The sequence below is a fragment of the Penaeus japonicus genome, unplaced genomic scaffold (genome assembly GCF_977035675.1).
Source record: "Penaeus japonicus unplaced genomic scaffold, GWHDUDI00000001_assembly GWHDUDI00000035, whole genome shotgun sequence".
NCBI classification, from domain to species: Eukaryota; Metazoa; Arthropoda; class Malacostraca; order Decapoda; family Penaeidae; genus Penaeus; species Penaeus japonicus.
In genome coordinates this window covers 23,264,470-23,276,969 of record NW_028234437.1, presented here as the reverse complement: position 1 = coordinate 23,276,969, position 12,500 = coordinate 23,264,470, and the positions used below count along the sequence as shown (strand labels likewise).

General features: G+C 41.3%; 1 protein-coding gene across 1 annotated transcript in view; it reads right to left on the bottom strand.

Annotated features, from left to right (window-relative positions):
• Positions 1 to 12,500, bottom strand: part of LOC122257817 (paired box protein Pax-6) — an 81,477-nt gene that overhangs the window by 36,039 nt on the left and 32,938 nt on the right. The window contains exon 5 of the mRNA XM_086531297.1: positions 3,165 to 3,466. Within this exon, the coding sequence (XP_086387423.1) occupies positions 3,165 to 3,466 (302 nt within the window). The remainder of the gene's footprint in view (positions 1 to 3,164; positions 3,467 to 12,500) is intronic.

Genomic DNA, 12,500 nt, shown 5'->3' with positions numbered 1-12,500 from the left:
GGAAGGGGGAGCGGAGATAGGTAGAGGGGGAGGGGAGGGGGAGGGTGGAGGGAAGAGCGTGATAAGTTTGTGTTTGGTGGGAGGGAGGAGGGGGAAGGGGGGGAGGAGGGGGTCTTTTCCAAACGCCGCCATACTCACTCACTGTCTCGCCCAAAAGAATCATCTTGTCGAGTTTCTTCGCTGGCTGCATTTCTTGGATAGGCTCTTAAGGAAGGGCTCTCGGGGAAGGGGGGGAGGAGGAGGGAAGGGGGGGAAGGAGGAGAGAGAGAGAAAGAGGGGATGGTAGAGTAGCTGAGGGGAGAGGGAGAGAAAAAGAGGGGTGGGGGTAAAGGAGAAGAATGGTGAGGGGGGGAGGGATTTTGAAGAGAGGGGGAGTAAAGGGGGATGTACCTTTCTTTTCTTTTTTTTTCTTTGGAGGGATTAAGGATTTATTGTATATTCTTTCAAAATGTGATCGACGGTTATATTTATCGAACTGTCTATTTGTTCAAAGGGTGTAAATATTACTGTAAATAGTACCATAAGTACTATTACTCACATAGTATCAAGTACATTCATTGACTTCTTTAAAATAAAAAAACAACCCGAAATACATACACTTTCCTTTTCTTAACCCAATTCCGTAAAAGAAACAGGACCTAACAAACCTCGAAAAAATTTCCCGCCATTTTGCCGGATCCCATTATTTCAGTATTACGAAACTAATCCCGGAATATCAACATCGACATGATATATGTTCTCCCTTCTCCCCAACTTCCTCCATCCTATCCTCCTATCCCCCTATATCCCCTCCCGAACCCCTTCCGCCCACCCCCAAGAAAAAAAAAGATAGAAAGAGAAAGCGAAAAAGAAGAAAATGATAATAAAAGACGAGATTCTCACCGACACTGCTTGCCGGGCCATTTTCCGTTTTCTATTAATCTCGCAGGGGGTGCATTAGGAAAATTGTTACCGGGCGAGAAAAATGGTGTCCACAGTTGGTATTCAAGCGAAATTTTTCACGCCAATTTGTAACGTCACGGAGAGGGATTAATCGAGATAATTACAAAGACGACTTTGGTCTACTGTCTCTGAATTCGGGATGGGGAAAATACGGGTTATATATATACTGTGTTTGTGTGTATCTATGTGTGTGTATATATGTATATATATATATATATATATATATATATATATATATATATATATCCATTTATTTATTTATCTACACACACACACACACACACACACACACACACACACACATATATATATATATATATATATATATATATATAGAGAGAGAGAGAGAGAGAGAGAGAGAGAGAGAGAGAGAGAGAGAGAGAGAGAGAGAGAGAGAAATACGTATTCATATGTAGACATATATGGACACACACATATATCAACACATACACATACACATATTCAAATTTCGTAAAAAAGTATCATAACAACCAAATAACGCAAATAAACAGTACATATAGCATTCACCATAACGCCACCATTATCCTCATATGCAATACCCTTATTAATGCCTCATAATGAGCGAAATGCCATGAATAACCATTTCCGAACCATGGGAGAGCCTGCCATTGTGAGAAAGAACCAGCCATTCAGCCATTCTATCCTTCTTAACTTTGAGACACATGAATTTCGTCAATACAGAGAAGGGCTTTTGTCATACGCTACTTACCACCCGCTGGGAGTTGATAAAACATCTGTTCCATTGACCCTAAAATGGAATTGTTTTGATATCGACTTCCACTTGTTTCGAAACAATGCTTCGGAATGCAATGCGACCGTGGGTTTCGGGTTGCGCTCATTCTCTTTGGCCTCCTTTTTATCCTTCTTTCTTTCTCTCTCTTTCTTTTTCTCTTTCTCTTTCTCTCTTTCTCTCCCTCTTTCTCTTTCTCTCTTTCTCCCTCTCTCTTTCTCTCTTTCTATTTCTCTTTCTCTTTCTCTCTTTCTCTCCCTCTCTCTCTTTCTCTTTCTCGCTCTCTCTCTCTCTCTATCTATCTTCCGTTTCTCTTTATTGTTTGCTCTCTCTCTCTCTCTCTCTCTCTCTCTCTCTCTCTCTCTCTCTCTCTCTCTCTCTCTCTCTCTCTCTCTCTCTCTCTCTCTCTATCTATCTATCTATCTATCTATCTATCTCTCTCTTTCCCTCTCTCGTTCGCGTTCTTTCTCTTTCTCACTCGCTCTCTCTCTCTCTCTCTCTCTCTCTCTCTCTCTCTCTCTCTCTCTCTCTAACGTCCCTCTCTCTCTACTTCCTCTATCTACTATCTATCTATCTAGCTACCCCCCTACGCTCTCCCCCCCTCCTACCCTATCTCTCTCCTATCTTTCCCCTAATCCTTCCCCCTGCCCGCCGCGCGCGCGCGCCCGCGGCGCCCTCCGCGGGCTGCCCACCCCCGGCTTTTTTTCTCTTTCTCTCTCTCGTTCGCGTTCTTTCTCTTTCTCACTCGCTCCCCCCCTCTCTCTCTCTCTCTCTCTCTCTCTCTCTCTCTCTCTATCTATCTATCTATCTCTCTATCTATCTATCTCTATCTACCTCTATCTCGCTCTTTCTTTCTTTTTCTCTCTCTCGCTCTCTTTCTCTTTCTCACTCTCTCTTTTCTCTCTCTCGTTCGCTGTCTTTCTCTTTTTCTTTCAAAAGTGTCTATTTCCATTCGCTATCTCGATTCTATTTAGGATATGAAATCACATTTGAAATCTAAGTCAGGCGTATATGTAAATGTTTGTCTTTGCCATTAAGAGACTCTGTGTGTGTGTGCTATTCTGCTTAATAATATAGAATTCAATTGCAATATATATATTTCATTCTATTACGAGTTTTCCTTATGGAATTGTGTGTAGTTATATTTCATTTGCATGTGCTTATAAGGAACACATATGGCTTCTAAGTATCTATTTGTGTTAATATATTTTTTTGTGTGTATCATTTGGTTTTCTCTCTCTCTCTCTCTCTCTCTCTCTCTCTCTCTCTCTCTCTCTCTCTCTCTCTCTCTCTCTCTCTCTCTCTCTGCTTATCTGTTTATCTATCGCCCTAAACATTATATATATACACACCTTCGTCTACCTATCTAAATACCTCTTTGTGTCTACACCACTTACCTTCCCTCTTTTCCTCTTCTCCCTGTCTCTCCTTCTCCCCTCCCCCCCCTTTCCACCCCCCTCCCCTTACTTACCACTGCGACCGCGGCCACGTCGCCTGCCCATTCAGAAGGCGCAGCTTGTCGTACATCGGGTCCTGCGTTGCCGTGGGCGTCGGGGTGCTAGAATTGCTACTGTTGGTCGAGTTGCCTCCTCCGATGCCCACGCCCATCGTCTGGCCGCCCACAGGACCTCCTCCGCCTCCGCCTCCACCTCCACCGCCCGCGTTGCCCCCTGTCCCCGCTCCCCCACCTCCTACTCCCCCTCCTGCCCCTGCTCCGCTCCCTGATTCCTTCGTGGTGTTGATGTTGCGAAGGACTCGGTTGATGGAGGAGACCTGCAGAGAAGGACGATTGGCAGTGTTAAACGATGGAATTTATGAGTAACGAGAAATAAAAAAAAATCTGAATAAATAGGGAAATAAGTGAATAGATATGGAAACGAAGGATTATGTAATTTGGTCGATATTGGAGAATCACTTGGTTATTGGGAGAAAGAGAGAGAGAGAAAGAGAGAGAGAGAGAGAGAGAGAGAGAGAGAGAGAGAGAGAGAGAGAGAGAGAAAACAAATTCACAATCACAAAACACAAATAGACAGAGACATTAAAAAAAAAACATCACATGGAAAATTACTCAAGACAACCACGACTTGAAAAGAAAAGAAGATCCAGTGACCTGTAACCTTTGACCTGTAATACGTGTGTGACCTGAGGAGGCGCCGGACCAGTGCTGTGACCTCTGCCAACCGGGACAGGGTAATTTGCAAGAGTTAATGACCGATGATCAGATGTTATGATAAGGTGTAATCGCTTCTTCGTCTTCTTAATAGCCTCATTCATGCAACGTTGGAAAAATTATGCAAGGTCAATTTTTTTTTCTTCCAAACAATTTATCATTTAAACCTCAAGGTAATGTTATTTTTATTTGCGTCTGATGGTTTCAAATTGCCTTCTTTTTTTGTCTTACGGTCACGAAAGTCTAACGAAACATTTTTTTTAGTAAAGCACTGAATATTTCACATAGTTCCTAACCCTCTATAAAAGGATGTATATATGTATATTATATATATATATATATATATATATATATATATATATATATATTATTATTATATAATATATATATATATATAATAATAATAATAATATATATAATAATAATGATAATATATGTTTATATACATATATATATATATATATATATATATATATACATTTATTTATTTATTTATATACATATTATATATATATATATATATATATATATATATATATATATATAAACACACACATAATAATAATAATCATAATGATAACATTGGCAATAATATCTATAACAATAAAGATAATGATAATGATAAAATGATAATGACAACAATAATAGTAATAACAATATCAATAGTAATAATGATAATAATGAAAATGACAATATCAACAGTAATACTAACAATGATATTAAAACAACAATAATAAAAATAAAAAAAAGTTCATAAAACATCCCTATTACCATTCCCATCATAAGAACAATGACAAGAACAATAAAAATCACCAGAAGAACCCATAATTGAACAAAACCATAACAAATAAATAACATTTATTACCCCTAAGAACATACAAGCCATCCATTCATCCTGGTTTTGTATCAATTCACGAACATTGCATCGTAATATTATTGTTTATATTCGACTCTTCATATTAACTTACTCCCGATGAATCTATTCATTGCATGGACAAAGAGAACGGACGTGAATTTGATTTGTTGTTGCAATATTTGGCTTTTTTGTGTGTTATTAGCAATCGTGTTTGATTATTGTTATTGTATTATTGTATTAGGGCTTTTGTTATCATTCGTTTTATTATTGGTCTTAGTATCATTACGGTTATTACTATCGTAATAATCATGGTTATTATAATTGTCATCATTATGATTAGAATGGGCATTATCCTTATTATTATTATCCTTATCATCATTATCATTATTATTACTATCCTTATTATCGTTATTATTATTATTATTATTACTATCCTTATTATCGTTATTATTATTATTATTATTACTATCCTTATTATCGTTATCATGATCATTATCATTATCATCTCTATCATTATCATTGTCATTATTATCAGTAACATTATCATTATTAATATTACTATCAGTATTTCCCTGCTTATTACCATAATTTTCATTTCTGTTGAATATATTTAATAGAAATATAATGATAGCAATAATTATTATCATCATCATCATTATTATCCGTATCACCAATATCATAATTAGTATTTCCTTGATTATTATAATTTCCATTTCTATTAAATATACTTTAACACACACACACACACACACACACACACACACACACACACACACACACACACACATATATATATATATATATGAGTGTGTGTAGTAATACCCCTGCATACCTCCGTAGACAAAGGCGTCCCCGTTCTAATAACCTCCCCTATGAAATAACAAGTGCAAAGTTACAAAACAATCGCAACACGCTCTCCGAACCCGATTGAACCCTCTTTGTGGCGTGTCGGATCCCCCGCCGAGAGGTTCGGATTCCTCTCTCAGTAGCGGCTTTTGTCATGGCCGAGGCTTGCTGTCGGGGATCCCACAATCAAGCGGTCGGCACAATATCACGGGTCTAGCGGGGCTCTCTATTATTGTTATTGGCTTCTGATTCGACGAAGGGTGGGAGAGGGAGGGGAAGGAAGGGTATAGGGGTGAGGGGAGGGGGGTGTAGGGGTGATGGGGAGGGGGTGATGGGGGAGGGGGTGAGGGTGAGGGGTGATGGGGAGGGTGAGGAGTGAGGGTGAAGGTGAGGGGTGATGGGGAGGGTGAGGGTGAGGGGGAGGAGTGAGGGTGATGGGGAGGGGGAGGAGAAGGGGAAGAGGGAGGGGAAGAGGGAGGGGAAGGAGAAGGGGAAGGGGAAGAGGGAGGCGAGGGGAGGGGGAGGGGTGAACGGGAGGGGGAGAGCATGAGGAAGGTAGGAGGATATAGGTAGGAGGGGTATAGGGGTGGAGTGGACGGGAAGGGGAGAGCATAGGGAAGGTAGGGGATATAGAGAAGGGGGGAGGTGGGAGGAGGAATGAGTAAATAGGGGGGGAGTATAAGGAAAAGTGTGAGTAGGAGGAAATGAGGAAGGTGAGTGAAGGGAAGGAGAACATGTGAGGGGAGAAGGAGCGTGGGAGGAAGAGTTGAAGTGTGAGGGGAGGAGAGAGAAAGCGAGAGAGCGAGAGAAAGAGGGGTATTTCAATATAATATTTAATGATAATAATAATAATAATGATGATGGTAATGAAAATAATAAATATCAATATCATTGCTATCATAATCATTATCATAATGATAATAATGTTACTTATCATAATAACAGATAATAAAGATGATGATAGTAGTAGTAATGACAGTGTGTTACCTTCATCATCATCATCATCATCATCATTGGCAATCTTTCATCATGTTAATATATAAAACATTATTTAGAAAAGAAACTGATAATTATGGAAGAATTACAAAATTTCAACAAGAAAAATACTACATCAATAACCATTAATCGTGGATTAGTTAGAATAAAAAATACATGAATAGATTTTCAAAATCGTATACATTATATTAACGAAATTGGTTCATGTTCTTATTAGCTCGGATGAATATGTTTACAGGTTGTTAATGCAGTGTCATTGAACTAAAGGAAAAATAGATATATTTTGTTGTATATTGTGTGTGTAGGCTGTTCATTAAGGTGAACACTTGTAGTTTCTTCTTAACACACACACATATATAAGCAAATATATATATTCTATACGCATTCAAATTCACACACAGAATAATAACACACACACTTTCAAACGCTATCCCACACACATACAAACACATAAACCCACCTACATACAAACACAAACATATAAACCCACCTACATACAAACACAAACACACAAGCCCACCCAAACACACACACACACACAAACCCACCCAAACACACACACACACACACACACACACACACACACACACACGCAGAAGGCCGTGCAGAAGGCGGGCCGGGCTTAAGAGCAGTTCTTCCCTCAGGCATCACCGCCTAAAGGAAACAGAAGTTATTGGAAAATGTCTCCTGCAATATTGCCACTGCCAATATTGAAATCTTTTTGACTTTTCATCTCAGGGGTTCCGGCCAGGCGCTTTTATTAAAAATGAAAAGATGCCTTGGACTCGCCCTTCATGCCCCCCTCTCCCCTCCCCCCCTCCCCCATCCCTTCCTCCTTCCTCTCCCCTATCCATCTTCATCCCTCCTCCCCCTCCCCCTCCTCCCCTCTTCTTGCTGCCCGCAACGTATCAAGCGGTTAGATTTTAAGCAGCCCATCCCCCTCTCCTCCCCCCCCCACCCCCTATTTTTTAACCAATAAAATGAGGAAAGACTTTGATCTTTGATAACCACATATGAATCGAACTAATTAACGTTCCTTTTTTTCTTTTTTTCTTTTTTTTACATTCACATTTCCATTATCTATCTTTTTTTTTTTCTTTTTTTTTTCTTAAACATGATTTCGACTGTCGAATTTATTCAATCATTCGGACACATATATTCTTCTATTCATATAAAAAAAACACAATGAAAGCTAACAATTTAAATCTCTATATTCTACCGAAAGTTCAGAAAATAACCTACAGCTCGGACTTAACCTAACCTAATACTCTAACATCATGTATGTGTGTGTGTGTGTGTGTGTGTGTGTGTGTGTGTGTGTGTGTGTGTGTGTGTGTGTGTGTGTGTGTGTGTGTGCGTGTGCGTGTGTGTGTGTTCAATTATTATAAGCAACGTCCACCGATCTTATTTCTCACTCTCCTCTTCTCTCTGTCGTCCCCTCTGTTCCTACTCCCCTTACCGCTCTTTCCCTTTCACTATGTATACCTTTTCTCTTTCCTCTCTTCCCTTCCCTCTGCTTCCCCTTCCTTTTTTTTCTCTTCCCCTCTCTATCTCTCATTTTCCTCTCCTCTTCCACCCTTTCTTTCTCTTCCCCCATCCTTTCCTTCCTCTTATTTTCCTCCCTTTCCCACATATTCTCTCCCCATCCTTCTGCTCCTCCCCCTATCCTCCTCATTTCCCCTCCCTTCCCTCTCTCACCCTCCCCCACTCTCACTTCTTCCCTCTCTCACTCTTCCCCTCCCTCTCCCATCCCCCCTCCCTCTCCCACCCTCCCCCTCTCTCTCCCACCTCCCCCTCTCTCTCCCACTTTTCCCCTCTCTCTCTCACCCTCTCTCTCTCTCTCCCACCATCCCCCTCTCTCTCCCCACCTTCCCCTCTCTCCCCCACCCTCCCCCTCCATCTCCCCCCATCCTCCCCCTCCCTCCCCCCCTCCCCCTCCATCTCCCCCCCTTTCCCCCCTCACTCTCCCCCCTCCCCCCATCAGCCTTTTCCCCTCGCCCCTTAACGTCTCTAACCACCTAATAAAAGGGAGAGGAATGGAGTTATTCCCCTCATCCAGCTAATGGTCTTTAACATTGTCCGACCAATTGTTTTTATCGCACGTTACGGCAGGTTATCCGGACCGCTGATTAACCCGCAGGGCAAGTGGAGAGCAATTTAGGCCGCTATAATTGCCGGCGGGAACGAGTACCAGTAGAGACGGTTAGGAGGGGGGGTAAGGGGGTAAGGGGGAGGGGGGGTAAGGGTGAGAGGGGGGGGGTAATAGTGGGAGGAGGGAGGGGGGGTAATGGTGGGAGGAGGGGGTTAGGGGAAGAGGAGGGAGGTTGGTAAATAATAGGAGGGGGTAATAGTGCGAGGAGGGAGGGGGTAATAGTGGGAGGAGGGGGTTAGCATAAGAGGAGGGAGGGGGAATAATAGTAAGAGGAGGGGGTTAGGGTAAGAGGGGGGGGGGTATAGGTAAGAGGGTGTTGGGGGAGAATTAGTTGGGGAGTAGGGGGTAGGATGGTGTAAGGGGGAGTGAGGTGGTGAATGTGGCGGGGAGGGGGGGGGGAGGTCGAAGAGCCATCTGCAGTTACCTTTGTTCATTATGCATCCTGTTATCGTTAGATCGGTTTGGGAGAGAGAGAGTGAGAGACAGTCAGAGACAGATAGAAAGAGAGAGAGAGAAGCGAGACCAAACGAGATATCTAAGTATTCTCTATCACGACCCCCCAACCCCCCACCCCCAACCCCACCCAAACCCAGTAAAAAGCCAACTAAAATTCCTAACCACGTGTTAGATGGACGGGCTTTCTAACCCTGTATCTAAACTTCATATGCACACTCCACTAGCAACATGGCTGCCTGGCATAAGGACTAGTAGCAACACACATTCAATATCACACAGATGTCGGAACTAACTCTTTCTGCGTATGTTCATTTTCTTATTTATTTCTGTTGTAATTAATATCTAGTCACTTTGGATATAATATGATGTAATTATCATTATTGTTAGTTTACTATCATTATGTCATTGTGTTTTACTGAACACATCTGGGGGGTGGAGATAGATATTGTGTGTGTGTGTGTGTGTGTGTGTGTGTGTGTGTGTGTGTGTGTGTGTGTGTGTGTGTGTGTGTGTGTGTGTGTGTGTGTGTGTGTGTTACTGCACTATTCCACCTTCTACATAGGTATGTATGTTTAAATGTATATATGTATACTCTAACGTTATATGTATGCTTATGTATATATACCCCATACCCCTCTACGTATCTAAATATTTATGCGCAGTTTCCATAAATATATTCCTCTCTGCTGAAAATGGGAAAAAATAGAAAGGGACGCAAAAAATCTTACAATTTAAATGTCCTGACATGTTTTGTCGTGAAGACGGGTCTGCAGTAATAGATCACGGGCAAAAAAAAAAGAAAAAAAAAGAGGGAGGGGATGTATGTGTCTATCTATCTATCTATCTATCTATCCATCTATCTATATGTATGATATATATATATATATATATATATATATATATATATATATATATATATATATATATATATATATATATATATATATATATATACATACACACACACACACATACATATGCATGCATACACAAATCGCAGAGAGAGAGAGAGAAAAAAAAAACGGAAACCGAGACAGAGAGAGAAAGAAAAAAGCCAGATAAAGAAACAAAAACAGATCACACCCAAAAAAAAAAGAAGAAGAAAAGAAGAAGAAAAAGAAGAAGACGAAGGAAGAGTAAAATACAAACGAAGAAGTTTTGTCTCATTACATCGCCAAGGAGACGGTGGTTGAAATGGCTAAGGGCACGAGAAGAATGGATGCTGGGGGTGGAGCACAGGAAGACGCCAAGATGGAGAATCTGTTATCTTCGGCTACATGGGGGGTGGGTGGGAGGGGGTGGGGGGTTACATAGGAGGGGAAGGGGGCTATATAGGAGGGGAGTGGGCTACAAAGGAGGGGAAGGGGGGTTACATGGGAGGGTGGGAGGGGGAGGGGGGAGTTACATGGGGGTGTGGGAGGGGGAGGGGGGAGTTACATGGGAGGGTGGGAGGAGGAGGGGGGGAGTTACATGGAGTGTGTGGAAGGGGGACGGGGGAGTTACATGGGAGGGTGGGAGGGGGATGAGGGAAGTTACATGGGGGTGTGTGGGAGGGGGATAGGGGGATTACATGGGAGGGTGGGAGGAGGAGGAGGGGGGGAGTTACATGGGGTGTGTGGGAGGGGGAGGGGAAGAACATGGGGGGAGGAGGAGGGGGGAGTTACATGGGGGAGGGGGAGAGTGACAGATATAAGGGAGGTAAAAAGGGAATTGGAGGGAGGATGAAAAGGTTAGAGAGGGGCGGGAGGAGGAGGAAAAAGGTTAATGAGCGAGAGAGAGAGAGGGTGGGGTTAGGGGGGGGGTGAGAAATAGTAAAATACGAGATAAGAGAGAGGGAGAGGAAAATAAGAGAGGAGAAGAGAAAAGAAAAGGGAAGAGGGAAGGAAACTGGGTGAAAGAGAGAGAGAGAGAGAGAGAGAGAGAGAGAGAGAGAGAGAGAGAGAGAGAGAGAGAAAAATAGAGAGAGAGAGAGAGAAAGAGAGAGAGAGAGAGAGAGAGAGATGGGAGAGAGAGAGAGAGAATGAGTGAGAGAGAGAGAGAGGCAGAGAGAGAGAGAGAGAGAGAGAGAGAGAGAGAGAGAGAGAGAGAGAGAGAGAGAGAGAGAGAGAGAGAGAGAGAGAGAGAGAGAAAGAGAGAGAAAAAAAAAAGAGAGAGAAAGAGAAAAGAGAGAGGGGGGGGGTGGAGAGAGGAAGTGAATAAAAGTTTGCCCACATTAAAAATAGATGCCTCAGAAACTGCTATAGTTTACTTCATCACTATTTATGCAATATTATGATTGCCTTTTAGCTTTAGTATCATCACTTTTATTATTACCTTCATCATCACTATATATGTTACTATCATTATCATTATTATTGTTATGATCATCATTATCATTATTATTTTTATAATCATCATTATCATTATTATTATCATTATCACCATCATTATTACAATCATTATTATTATCATGATAATTATAATCATTTAATTTCTTGTTTCTATACTTTCTTTCGTCTCTCCAAAACGGATTCCCCGACTTTTAGATACATTTTTTCATCGAGTTTTACTTATCATAATTTTCCTTTCATATCCTTTTCTCGGTCACCTCCCCCTCTTTAACCCCCCCCCCCTCTCCTCCTTACACGAAGCTCAAGTCCTTTTATGTTTCCTTGTGTGTGTATCCTAAATATCGTTCTTTAGTATGGTTTGTTATATCTAATCAAATAGGGGAATAACATAATCAACAATACCTATCAATATATGTTTAGATACACACACATACACATTTTTACATGCATGTATGCGTGTGCCTGTATCGTCTTTCTTCTTCTTCTGTGTGACACATTGTAATACGGACATGTTATATATAAAGCTCTGATAGAACTCGAGATGTTGGTGACATTATTTGCTTTGCAGTCAGATTGCAAGACTCAACATAACGTGTGAACAAACGCGAGATCATTTTTCAATAAAGGGTGTACCTGAATATTGAAATCATAGGTGTATATCCGTCTTAAGATGATGGGGTATTATCTTACGACCACGTCCATTTGCTTCTGCAGGCAAATCAAAATCGTATTTTGATTTAGTAAAAAATAAAACATTCATAGTTTTTTTTTTTTCCTTTGGCAGAATAGGATGATTTTTTTCTTCTTCTTCTTCACTTCATCTGCATTTGGGGTTTAGGCAAAATCTAATCCATTTCTGCACTGTTCTTATCATTGCGGACTCACTCGCACGGCCGTTTCCCCCCCTCATACTGTGAAAGCGTGTAGCATCTTATAACATCCCAATCGGTAATAGATACTGCTTTGGTGATTAAAGAATACAAAAAAAGACAAGGCAACAA